This window comes from Abramis brama (genome assembly GCF_963993115.1).
Source record: "Abramis brama genome assembly, chromosome: 11".
Lineage (NCBI taxonomy): Eukaryota > Metazoa > Chordata > Actinopteri > Cypriniformes > Leuciscidae > Abramis > Abramis brama.
The window spans coordinates 12,318,024-12,331,761 of record NC_139973.1 but is presented as its reverse complement, the minus strand read 5'-3'; the positions used below and the strand labels follow the sequence as shown (position 1 = coordinate 12,331,761).

General features: G+C 37.5%; 1 protein-coding gene across 2 annotated transcripts in view; it reads left to right on the top strand.

The window, feature by feature from the left end:
* herc2 (HECT and RLD domain containing E3 ubiquitin protein ligase 2) overlaps positions 1–8,920 on the top strand; it is a 69,912-nt gene extending 60,992 nt beyond the window's left edge. For both annotated transcript variants that reach the window (XM_084128558.1, XM_084128559.1), the window contains exons 80-92: positions 49–210; positions 300–391; positions 496–635; positions 1,603–1,790; positions 1,911–2,108; positions 2,206–2,289; positions 3,149–3,290; positions 3,406–3,600; positions 3,735–3,847; positions 6,227–6,417; positions 6,515–6,620; positions 6,708–6,920; positions 7,919–8,920. In XM_084128558.1, coding sequence (XP_083984684.1) covers positions 49–210; positions 300–391; positions 496–635; positions 1,603–1,790; positions 1,911–2,108; positions 2,206–2,289; positions 3,149–3,290; positions 3,406–3,600; positions 3,735–3,847; positions 6,227–6,417; positions 6,515–6,620; positions 6,708–6,920; positions 7,919–8,191 — 2,097 coding nt within the window. In that variant the 3' untranslated portion in view covers positions 8,192–8,920. The remainder of the gene's footprint in view (positions 1–48; positions 211–299; positions 392–495; positions 636–1,602; positions 1,791–1,910; positions 2,109–2,205; positions 2,290–3,148; positions 3,291–3,405; positions 3,601–3,734; positions 3,848–6,226; positions 6,418–6,514; positions 6,621–6,707; positions 6,921–7,918) is intronic.
* The last annotated feature ends 4,818 nt before the right edge of the window (positions 8,921–13,738 follow it).

The following is a 13,738-nucleotide window of genomic DNA, read 5'->3' as shown; positions in this document are numbered from 1 at the left end:
GTATAATATATCATGTATAATATGTGCATTGCCTGTGCATGTGTATAGGTGGAGGCTCTGCAGGGTCACCGGGTGATAGACGTTGCATGTGGCAGCGGGGACGCCCAGACTCTGTGTCTGACTGATGATGACATGGTGTGGTCATGGGGGGATGGAGACTATGGCAAATTGGGCCGAGGAGGTAGTGACGGATGTAAAGTGCCTATGAAGGTGAGACTGCTTGTGCAGATACTCAAGTGTCAAAGGTTTTCTTGTTTAGTGATTCCTGTATTCACATCTCATTCTCTTTCTCTGCTTAGATTGACTCATTAACTGGGTTGGGTGTTGTGAAAGTGGAATGCGGCTCTCAGTTCTCTGTGGCTCTCACCAAGTCTGGAGCAGTTTACACATGGTAATCAATCCCTCAATACAGTTGTACCGTAAGCTAAACTTTTATTATTCTTTTTTTTATTTAGGACACATATAGAGTAATTTAAATGTTCATGTGTGTTTTAGGGGGAAGGGTGATTACCACAGGCTGGGACACGGCTCGGATGATCATGTTCGCAGACCCCGGCAGGTCCAGGGTTTGCAAGGCAAGAAGGTCATCGCTATAGCAACTGGTTCTCTTCACTGTGTATGCTGCACAGAGGACGGTAGGTCATCTGGACTATGTTTTTAAACCTTGTTTTTATTTGTGTTAAGCAGGCCTTTGTAACCCTTATCATAATCTTGTTTAAGATCTGTAGGGTCTTTATAGCATTCATATTTTATATATAGGGTCCCCACGGGTCCTTAAAGTCTTAAATGTAGTTGTATCAAATTTAAGGCCATAACAAGTATTAAGTATCTTAAATGGTATAAGAAAAGTCTTTAATTATAATTTCAAGAGGTCTTAAATTTGGGGGCAATAAAACTGGAATTGCGAAATGGCTTGTGAATATTAAAATTCGAAAGGCGTTTATTTAATGAAATAAATGTGACTGCTGCACGTTTCAAAGGAAAAGCTGTTGCACGTTCTACAAGTTTCAGGGCTGTTTACAAATTATGAATACTGTGCATTTATGCCAATCGATAGCTTATGCTCTACTGTTAAAGAATTATGATCATTTTTACCTTATATCGTTTAAATCATGCCTACAAACTCGTTGCATTTCTAAAAAGTGCAGCTGCATTGTAAACGGGTTACCAGGGTAATCGCTATATTTCTGCGCCATCTGCAGAAATAAAGCGCCATCTGCATTTTCATTCAGCCGGTGGATCGAAAAGAAGCTAAATATTTTTAGAATTAGGATATGAATCATATTTTAAATAATATAAATGTACTCATTTAGAATTTTGACTCACCCCTTTTCTTAAAAATGGTTTAAAGGCTGAAATGTGAGGTTTAACATTTTGTTTTTGTCAAAACCTTTATTATTTGAATGGTAAAGTTGTTAAAATATTTTTTAGAGATTATGCTCTACCCATCTCATATGTATTCATTTTATTTGTGCAGGTCTTAAAAAGCCTTAAATTGATTTTTTTTTAAACTGCAGATATCCTATATATAGAGATTTAGTATTTTCTTTTGTCTTGCACTATTTTGTGAAGTATGCTAAAAACATGAATGTAAACACACAGGTGAAGTGTACACATGGGGTGACAATGATGAGGGTCAGCTCGGCGATGGGACCACCAATGCTATTCAGCGGCCTAGGCTGGTGGCAGCACTGCAGGGCAAGAAGATCAACCGCGTGGCTTGTGGTTCAGCACACACACTTGCCTGGTCCACTAGTAAACCTACCAATGCTGGAAAACTGCCTGCTCAGGTACCGTGCCACCAAATATAGCTCAGACTACAAAAACTTTTCAAAGAACTAAATATTTAACCATTCAGCCTTTTAAATGTGCTAAATGCTGCATGTAAATAATTAAATGCTTGTCTATAGGTTCCTATGGAGTACAACCACTTGCAGGAGATTGCCATCATAGGCCTGAGGAACCGATTACTGCTACTTCACCACATCTCGGAGCTCTTCTGCCCCTGCATCCCGATGTTTGACCTGGAAGGACGACTGGGCGAGACTGGACACGGTGTCTCCGTTGGCTTTGACACACTCCGTGGAATCCTCATATCACAGGGCAAGGTGAGGATATTTTAGAGGAGTTTTATTTATTTTAATTACAATTCCTAAGTATATTTATTTTACTTTTTTTAATTTTTTAATTTTTTTATGTCTATAGGAGGCAGCATTCCGTAAGGTTGTGCAGGCCACTATGGTTAGAGACCGACAGCATGGCCCAGTGGTGGAGCTGAACAGGATACAGGTACACATGCATTAAAAACTACTCACTTGGTTTGAGATTTGCATTCAACCATATCCTAATTTGGCCTCAAATACAGTAAATTTCACTGTCTTAACTAAATAAATTAATTCATTTTGGACATGTATTTATAACATTTAAAATGTGTTGCATATTTGCAATAAACAGGTGCTCATGTCAGTAAATTAAATAGTTACCCACAAGTTGTTGTTGTTATTATGATGTTTCAACATTATAATAATTTTTTGTTTTTGTTTTTTTCATTAGTAAGAATCAGGCGATCATTCTTTGTTGCAATTTTAAAATTGATTTAAATGTATTTGTTTTAATTTTGAAAAACTTGGACCAAAAATGCATGTTATTTCCTCACCAAAGCTAATTTTTACTTGCGTTTCCCACTTGGTTTGAGAGTTCATTAGGATGGTAAGCAGAATCCAAAATGAACAATTACTTTTAATGGGCAAAAATAGCTAGCGGGTCCTCCGTAAAATTGTCTCCCTTTCTCTTATCAACGTAATTACGATTGCATTTTCTGCGTCTTCCTGTCGGCATGGACACACACAAATTAATTCATTTTATTTTCGTTACCATTTTGAGTGAAAGTTAGCAGCCCTAAATCTTAATATTTTGAGAGATGTTCATTAAACATATGAATTCGTTATTTATTTTTGGACCTGCTCGTCATGAGATTTACCCCCAAATATGTATCTTTATGGGTCCAGTGTCCCTCTAATAGGGCCCCTGGAGTCTGGCAGGGATCTGCTGGAAATCTTAAGAGTGATGTTTATACAGTACTTCAGAGCAGAAGTGCTGTATATGGAGAAGCCTGTAATAATTAATCCTTTCTCATTCTTTGTATCAGGTCAAGCGTTCCCGCAGTAAAGGAGGACTGGCAGGGCCAGATGGCACCAAGTCAGTGTTTGGGCAAATGTGTGCGAAGATGAGCTCTTTCAGCCCTGACAGTCTGTTGCTGCCACACCGGGTCTGGAAGGTCAAGTTTGTGGGTGAGTTTGTATTTAGAGAGGGATGATTCTACATGAAAGAGTGGAATTGGTGGGGAACAGACCCTTAGATCATGGCCCATCTACACCATGTTTCTGACCTTGTGTGTGTTTGTAGGCGAGTCGGTCGATGACTGTGGTGGTGGATACAGTGAATCTATTGCTGAAATGTGTGAGGAACTACAGAACGGTCTCACTCCTCTCCTCATCGTCACTCCTAACGGGCGAGACGAGTCGGGAGCAAACAGAGATTGCTTCCTGCTCAACCCAGCTGCCAAGTCCCCTCTGCACATCAGCATGTTCCGCTTCCTAGGTACCACCTGCTTGTGTTTCCTAAACTAAAAATACTTTCAAGTCTTTATGGGGAAAGTCTATAATTTCACAGCTATATTATTTCCCTTCATTAGATCTGTTGGTATACCATTATCTGTTTTTATTTGTGTACAGGGGTGCTCCTGGGCATAGCAATCCGAACAGGAAGTCCTCTAAGTCTGTACCTGGCTGAACCTGTGTGGAAACAGCTGGCAGGCATGAACCTGACCATTGCTGATCTCAGTGAGGTAATAATAATAATAATTCATCATTTATGTAGTGCTTTTCTCGACACTCAAATCGCTTTACCATAGAAGGGGGAATCTCCTCAACCACCACCAATGTGCAGCATCCACCTGGATGATGCGACGGCAGCCATATTGCGCCAGAATGCCCACCACACACCAGCTTATTGGTGGAGGAGAGATAGAGTGATGAAGCCAATTAGTGTGTATATATATATAACTATTCTGGGGCGTTAGGACCCAAGCGGCAACCTCCCTGCCTCTCTCTTGAAACCAACACGGAAGTGAATTAAACGGCAATTCATCAACTGGCCGCTTGAGGCTGGCTGCAAAAGTGAGTCAAATCTACAATTTACAGCCTGGAGCAAAAAGTGGCTTTGGTCTATACAGCTAATTTTGCCCTTCATGACAACTGTGAAGGCGGTGAATTTTTTTATAACTCATCTGTTTAAATTATATTAAGCCTTAAATTTCTGTATAATTAAGGGTGTCCACTTTTGAGTGACAGGTGGATTCCCGCTGCAGTGGTCATTAGTCATCATTAGCCATTTGTCTGCTGTTTGTTAGCCGTCACGTTACCTCAGCTAATTGTCTGACTGTAAAAATAAATAAATTTCGGGAGTGACAGGCTACCAAGATGGCGACGGTCGGCCACGCCCACTTTAGGCTTCAAAAACGGTCTTCAGAAACCTACGGGTGACGTCACGGACACTACGTCCATATTTTTTTACTGTCTATGGTTAGGACCCACACAGACCACAGGGTGAGCGCCCCCTGCTGGCCTCACTAACACCTCTTCCAGCAGCAACCTGGTTTTCCCAGGAGGTCACCCATCCAGGTACTAACCAGGCTCAACCCTGCTTATCTTTAGTGGGCAACCAGTCGTGTGTGCGTGTGTGTGAGACCAAGGTTATCAACTAAAATTATTACAAATTTAAAACCTAGATTTTTTTTTTTTTTTTTTTTACATATCCAATTTGTAGTGTTATTTGTCTTTGTTTTTTGGGGGGGCAGGGAGAGGGGGTTGGTGATTTTTTTTTTTTTTTTTCTCTCTTCTTCCAATCAGTACATCAGGATTACATGACATGGTATGTCTGTAGTTGGAGCTTATGGCAAGGCCTCTTGAATCCATTATATAAATGAATAGAATGAGAGCACATACCTCTTGTGCATTCTGTACATTTTTTCTGATGGTGGTCAGCTGACATAGATGCCAGTCCTAAACCTACCACCTTTGATACATATATACTGTAAGCAGCTTTCTCTAAATCTATGAGGCATGTTTGTGCTACAGTAATGCTGCATTTCTCAGCAGTTGCTTACATCAAATTACAGGAATGTTTTGCAGTTATACAAATATAACTGTTTTAACTGAACGATCTCTGAGATATAAATTGTGTGAGAGTGTGCGCACATGCACGTGTGATGTGTAAAAATGAATGCGAGTGTACGCATCTCCTGCATTCACGCTGAAATCATGTGTTGCTGAGACGTCTGCAGTGATGGCGTTTCTCAGCGCAGGATGTCTCTTGCTCACAGAGCAGCTGTTGTTTGTTGCTTTTGCCTGGAGATATCAGAAAGGTTAAAGAGAAAGATTACCAAGCACAAGACAACAGTGAGACAGTGACTGTGATGCACTCTAAAACACCCACACATTCCTTTCATTCCTTTTCTATCGTCATTTGCACAGGTTCAGATTATCTTTAATCATCTTTGTTGAATGAATCTTGAAACAATCTAAGTCATGGACACATTCTCTCGCTAGATCACTCAGATCATCCAACTACAACTTAACTTAAATTCACTGTAGTTTAAAAGTTTGGAGTTAGAAGTATCTTAATATTTGACAATATTACTTTTGTGTTTTGATAAACACAGTAATTTTTACATCATATCACAATTTAAAATACAGTCTTCTATTTTAATATATTTTAAAAAAAAAATGTATTCCTGTGATTGCAAAGCAGAATTTTCAGCAGCCATTTCTCCAGTCTTCTTCAGTGTCAATCCTTCAGAAATTATATTTTAAAAAATATATATATGCTGATTTGGTGCTTAAGAAACATTACCTATTATTATTATCAATGTTGAAAACCGTTGTGCTGCTTAATATTTTTGTGGAAATCATAATACTTTTTTCATGATTTTTGATTAATCGAAAGTTTAAAGAACAGCATTTTTTTAAATAGAAATATTTTGTAACATAAATGTGTTTACTGTCACATTTGATCAGTTTAAGGCTAAATTAAAGTATTCATATGTTTAAAAAAAAAACTTACTATAATCTTTTGAGCAGTGTGTATATATAATATATTTATTGAAATAAAGTTTTGCTTGCTTTCCTTAATGTTTAATCCAACCTCACATTCCTTTTGTCATTAGGTGGACAAGGACTTCATCCCCGGTCTGATGTATATCCGAGATAACGAGGCATCTGCGGAGGAGTTTGAGGCTATGCCCTTGCCCTTCACTGTGCCCAGTGCCTGTGGACAGGAAGTCCAACTCAGCTCCAAATATTCCCATATCACCTTAGAGAACCGAAGCGAATATGTACGGCTAGCAATAAACTACAGGTGTGGCTAATTTGAGAGGAAAAAAAAGTGTTACCAACACATTCTGAGGAAAGAAAGAAATAAATATTACTGGTATGCTGTTGTTTTGTTCTTCCAGGCTGCATGAGTACGATGAGCAGGTGTCGGCAGTAAGGGAAGGTATGGCACGTGTGGTACCGGTGCCTCTCCTCTCTCTCTTTACCGGCTATGAGCTGGAAACCATGGTGAGTGTGTCTTCAACAGAAATGCACTCTGAGCAAATTTGTCAGGAGTTCTTGTTAGACTTCATGTCACGTGTTTGTGTTGTCTAGGTGTGTGGTAGCCCGGACATCCCCCTGCACCTGCTCAAATCTGTGGCCACGTATAAGGGGGTGGAGCCCACATCTCCTCTGATCCAGTGGTTCTGGGAGGTGATGGAGTCTTTCTCTAACACAGAACGCTCGCTCTTCCTCAGGTTCGTCTGGGGTCGCACGCGCCTCCCTAGGACCATTGCGGACTTCCGTGGACGAGACTTTGTGGTGCAGGTAACTTGTGACTTTGAAAAGTATCAATAAAAGGAATAGTCCATATATATATATATATATATATATATATATATATATATATATATATATATATATATATATATATATATATATATATATATATATATATAACACACACAGACACAGTATATGTATGTATGTATGTCTCAGTGGCGTGCAGCCCATATAAGCTCTGAATTCTCTGCATACCTAAGCCATTCATGGACTCGCTGATTAGTATTAACACTATAAATTACTATAAATTCCCTTGTTTGTGGTGTACCATAAACCTTACACGATAAAATGTTGGCAATTATACGTATGTAACTCTCCGTCATTTATTTATGTGCCAAACAACGGTAATTTTCTTCAAATCTGCCACTCACTGATAGTTCCCGGTAAGCGGATCCACAGCAGCTTTGGCACCTACGCTCTGTTGTTATGTATCGTCATCACTGTCCTGCGTTCGCATTGGTTTTTTGGCATATGGGGGATTTAATGCGCAGGGAAAGCTGTCCACGGACCGCTCGCCCCAGAGGAAAAATGTGCTGCTGCTGCCAGATCTCGATCAACGAAAATCATATTGTGTTTGATACAAGACTAACTAGACTAAATCCAGTGAAAGAAAGTCATAACTGAAACTACGTATTTTCATAGTATTTTATTTTCTCCACACGAAAACTTATAAACCATTTAAAAGAATAATTATATTTGTATTATACTTACATTTATTCTAATGATATTTTAACTCAACACCTGACTCAATTCAACAGCTTTTAATGGGTGCTTGTGAAGGCATCAACAGGTAAATGTTGGCTACTTATAATGGTCAAATATATTAGGAAACTTTTAGCTGTGTTGCAATGTGTCATGAGAGTAAGCAACTGAGCAGCTCTGTCTAGAGCAAACGTGCTCATTATAAACCCATCCAACGTGCACTGTGTGTGTGTTATAAAATATAATGGCTCATTTTTAGAGTTTTTGCCCTATTTGTCCAGGTTCTGGATAAATACAACCCACCCGACCATTTCCTCCCTGAGTCCTACACCTGCTTCTTCCTGCTCAAGCTGCCTCGCTACTCCTGTAAGCTAGTCTTGGAGGAGAAACTCAAATACGCCATTCACTTCTGCAAGTCCATTGACACGGATGACTACGCACGGATTGCTTTGAGCGGTGAACCCGCCGCTGATGACAGCAGTGACGACTCTGACAATGAGGATGCAGACTCGTTTGCTTCCGACTCCACACAGGATTACCTGACAGGACACTGAACTCTTAACCCCTGGTTAAACTCTGTATCACACACACACACACACACACACACACACACACACACGGTGTGGTCTTGAAAATAAGCTGACAAGAAGAAAAAGTTCAAATGAAAACTGAATCGAAGATGTTTGTTTTAACCTCACTTATTAATATGTGCATAGACACAAATACAACTAAATGAAGAGAAATATGTGTATATCATTATGTGCAATTAGCTTTAAAGCACTATAAGCTGGTGAAAAGCAAGATAGAGAGATTTTTTTTTTTTTATCTTTGTTGTGAAGAGAACCAGGAAGACAGGAGAAACTACACATCTCTTTGTGTTAAACGTTGTGCTCACGTTTTATTACAGAGGACAGACCGCTTAGCCTAGCACTGTGGTAGACGACTCCTGACAGGCGTCTCTGTGAAGATCTTCACATCAATTTTGTGTTAAATAGCTAGTATTATGAATTTTAGCTTCGCCTCTTTATTTGGAAACAGCAGTGTTTCTTTAAGAACCTTTTTAACTTGGAGCAGGACATTTTGTGTTCTCATTTGATCAGTGGAAGCCTGATCAGGGGTTGTTTTTAGTTCGTCGGTCACTGTATCCTCTCCTCCCATAATGTGTCTGCACTGTTCTCCTTATGGAATGTATATAATTTGATTGTGCCATGTGTTTATGAGAAATCTCATTCCCATGTTATAAATAAATGGTAATTTCTGTTAATAAATTTAAACCAAATTTCTCTTGTAAGTTTATTGTTGTTTTTTATATTTTGAATTTAAATAATTGTATATTTTTGTGTGTTTGTATTGCACATTTGAATTTGGGAAACATTTATACATTTTAAAAAGAGAGGAAAAAACATACTAGCTGATAACGATGTAGTCTCAATTTATCAGTCAAAATATTTGTCAATATATTATTTGATATATTGCACAGCATTTTTTTTCTAAATTATTTATATATATATATATATATATATATATATATATATATATATATATATATATATACACTATATGTTAGCATTTGGTGTTTTTATTCCTCACATTTTGACCAATGCCAACAGCTAATATTTATTTTTATTATGCTCCATAACCAATATGATGGCCAATATTAAAAATCCATATTCACCGTCCAATAGAAAAGATTAGTAACGGTTTAATCTTTTTTGTGACATTGAACCCAACCCCCAAATTTTACCATTTGTAAATGTAAGTCTTGCCTCATGTTATTTGTTTCCAGTGGTGATACTGGATAATAATAATAATTTATGATAATGAAATCATACAAATTGTAAGTATTTTGTATAAAAATGTATTTCTCTATTATGTGTTTATCTAATATCGTCTACTTTGGCTTTGGTCTTGTGTGGGATTTCCAGACACTTAAGACAAATTCCTGAGAAACACTGACGGAATCTCTTTAATAAAATCACCATAATGACCTGCACAACTCATACTGGCTTATGTGGTAGAGTGAGCTCTTCTACCCCTCAGCTTTCACATGCAGCCAGAGGAAAGTCAAGTGATGTTTACCCGTGAGCCGGCTGATCCATCTGGCTCATCATACATTACTCATGGTTCACAGACTTTGTTGTTAATGGACCACAGCAGGTCAAAGGTTACATTGTAAACCCACCTCCTCTATCTTTTCTACGTCAAAGTCTGAGGAGATGAAAGGATATTAGGGGTGCATGACAGAGAGGATCGAGGGGGGAAGAATTATGATGACTTAATTTGGCTTAGAAAGCAAGAGCATTCTTCACCGTCTTAATGCCTTTTTCTTTCTTTCATAAGCAGGAATCACAGAGCGCATTATGCTGGAGTAGGTCAGGTGCTCTACTCATGTCGGGTCGGCTCCAGGCAGCCTGAAGATGAAGGATGTAAAACTTCTTCATTTAGAAATTCAGCAGCAAGGTCTGAGTTTACTGTACATTCTTTCACAAATCATTCAAACAGCATGATAAAATCAAACCACAATTTGTTTTGTGTGTGTGTGTGTGTGTGTGTGTGTGTTGTGTGTGTGTGTGGAATTTTTGAAGGAATTTGCTTCCTGGCCATCAGTCACTGAAGTTCATCATGGCAAAGCCCATTAGAAGGAACCATCACATTCAAAGTATTTATGGTTGGAAACCATAGTGCAAATGCATTGCACAGTAGCTGATATGTGCGCCCTGAGTTCGATTTTAGCTTGAATCGTTTCATATACATTTTTCAGTTCATGTAACCAAAATGATGGCCAATATTATAAATCTATATTTATAATCCCATAGAAAAAGTGGATAGTTTAGTTATTTAGCAAAATACTACCCAGACAGCAACATAGTGTCGGCCCAGATCCGGCCCAGATGATCCATTCCACGCGTACCTGATGTGGGCCGGATCTGGGCAGACACTATGTTGCTGTCTGGGTATGTACCTAAAAATACAACAAAAAAAATACTGTCAATAATTAATACTATATAGCAATATTGTCTGCAGTACGTGTGTGTATATATTTATATGTATGTGTATATATATATATATATATATATTAGGGCTGTGAAACGATTAATCGCATCCAAAATAAAAGTTTGTGTTCACATAATATATGTGTGTGTACTGTGCATAATTATTTTGTATATATAAATACACACACATGCATGTATATATTTAAGAATTTTTATTTATTTATACATAAAATATTTATATTTATATATAATACAAATTATATATACAGTATATTTAAGCAAATATTTCTTAAATATATACATGCATGTGTGTGTATTTATATATACAAAATAATTATGCACAGTACACACTCATATATTATGTGAACACAAACTTTTATTTTGGATGCGATTAATCACGATTAATCATTTCACAGCCCTAATACATATATATATATATATATATATATATATATATCTGTGTGTGTTTAAAAACTAAGGTGAGGTAACTAAGGTAAAACTAAGGTAACTAAAACTGAGGTGTTGCTGTACTCTTCTTGTCGATTCAGTACGGCAAATGTTATGTAAGAAGAGTTGAATTCATTCGGTAGGTTGCATAAGCACCCCCCACTGAAGGACGGCATGTGTGCGGGCAGGCAATTTTTTCATAACTGACTTTGAAGGAATTTTGCGATTAGTGGAGCTGAGACGGCTGGAATCCTTTGATGGCTGGGTTTGGCGGATGTTTTATGGGATCTCAATAGCCACATACTGGATAAATCATACATGTCTTTACCTCTGTGTGTCTCTTTTCCTCACTATCCGAAGACTCTGTTTGACCTTGCAAAGTCCAATTATGCACTTCAGTGGGTTTCACAGTCTCTTCCATTTCCGATATACACTAGTATAAACGGCCTCCGATGCACAGGACCACTCTGACTTGATGCTACATCCAGGGTTTATTCTTTGAGAACTGTGCAGGAAGTGCTTAGGAAACACACTAATCAAAACAGCTATCTGATTGAAGCAGTAGTTTCTTGATTACTCTCAAATCAGTTCCCTCTCTTCAGTATCATGCCATCATCAGTGCATGTTCAAATGATGGAAAAGTCCCCCTTTACCTTGATGACAGCAGCACTTGAGCATGATCTCTACAAGTGTGTGTAAAACTTGATGATTACAGTATGTTATGATCACAGATTTTCTTGTTTCATTAGTGACCTAGAAATATCTACAGTATATTTCATATCTATTTTATACCAGAACATGTTTCTTCTTCTTTTTTCTTCTGTTGTTCTGCTTAGTTTTTATTTTGCTTAGTGTTTTGTTTTGCTTAGATTTTGTTTAGTTTGGTTTTGCTTTATTTTGTGTTTAGTTTTTGTTTAGCTTTAGTTTGTGTTTAGTTTTTTGGTTAGCTTAGTTTTTGTTTTGTTTTGCTTCAATTTTTAGCTTAGTTTTTGTTTGTTTTGTTTTGCTTAGTTTTTCAGCTTAGTTTTTGTTTGTTTTGCTTAGTTTTTCAGCTTAGTTTTTGTTTGTTTTGTTTTGCTTAGTTTTTTTGTTTTGCATAGTTTTGGTTTAAGATTTTGTTTGTTTTGGTTTTTGCTTAGTTTGTGTTTTGCTTAGTTTTGTTTAGTTTTTGTTTGGTTTTGATTTGCTTAGTTTTTTTTTTTTGCATTGCTTTTTGTCTCATTTTTTATTTTATTTTTTGGACTGTATTAATGTACATTTAATGTATGTGTGCATAATAATCTGTTTTTATATGAAAATTGTGTTGTTATATTGGCCATAACTCTCAGACAAAAGTGCGGATGAGTGAAGACCTCTGACTGTGCGCACTGGGCCAAAATCCAGAATCTACTAGAAGTCACATGAAAGTCTCTCACTCTTTCCTCTTCCCTACAGCGATCAACGGCACTCTTTCCGACCCGTGTGATACACCACATCACCTCCATGATCACTCAGCTCTCTTCTGCTTTTCTTCTGGCTCCTTTAAAACATTCATTTTATTTTGAACTCTGATGAACAATGGAATGTAAGAAAGTATATAATTTGAATCCCTGTCTAGAACTGTGTGTGTCAAAAGTTTGCTGCCCCACTACTGGATATTTTAGGTCTTTTCTGCTCTATTACTTCCTTTGATGTGTAAAGATGATGATGTATGGAGCTTATAATATGACAAAATGATTTGAATTGTGTAAATTTTAATTATTGACAAGTGTAATCTAACAAAATTGAATATTGTGTGGAATTTTAAACAGTTATGAATTTGATTTCTTTAAACGATTATTGAACATTTGACATTTTACAAATTGATAGACGTATTTTCAAACAGCTGTTTTTTGTTTTGTTTTTTATTTACTACTAATTATATTGATTTATATCTTGATTTCTTTTTTTTAACTTACTGGGCGACCATGCAGGCTATGACAGCCGTCATTTAGCCTACCTTGCCATACCCAGATGATGCAAAGTGTAGGTGAATTTATATCTGCACAAAAGAAAGCCCTGTCTAGGCTCTTCCCCGGTACGGGTTGTGTCGAGCCATTGGTTAGTCTGGTTGTTTGATGAGAAAAAGATTAAATGTAGCCTATACATTTTTACTACGTAGTTGCAATAAACGCGTTAAGAATCCGTGCAACTGCAGCAGCGGAGGACTATTATTAGAATATTAGAAATCTAATATTCAAGCTGTTTTCTCATTTTTCTACTCTTATTAAATCAAAAAACGACTGATACACGGATTCTCTTGAACCAGAATACTTTTTTGGCGCATAAACAACAAAAATAATGACTTTTATTCAACTATTCGTTTCCGTCTGTGTGGGCCTGAATTTATTCACGTAGTCTAACAGCGCAGCACTTCTGTGTTGTACGTCACACGCATCACACACATGACTAGCGTCGGCCAATAGTGAGCCTACGTAGTGACATACAACACAAAAGCGCTGCGCTGTTACACTACGTGAATTCACTCAGGCCCACACAGAAGAAAATGAATAGTTGAATAAAGTCATTATTTTTGTTGTTTTTTGCGCACAAAAAGTATTCTCGTCACTTGATAAACTTGTGGTTGAGCCACTGTAGTCACTTGGACTATTTTAACGATGTCTTTACTAACTTTTCTGGGCC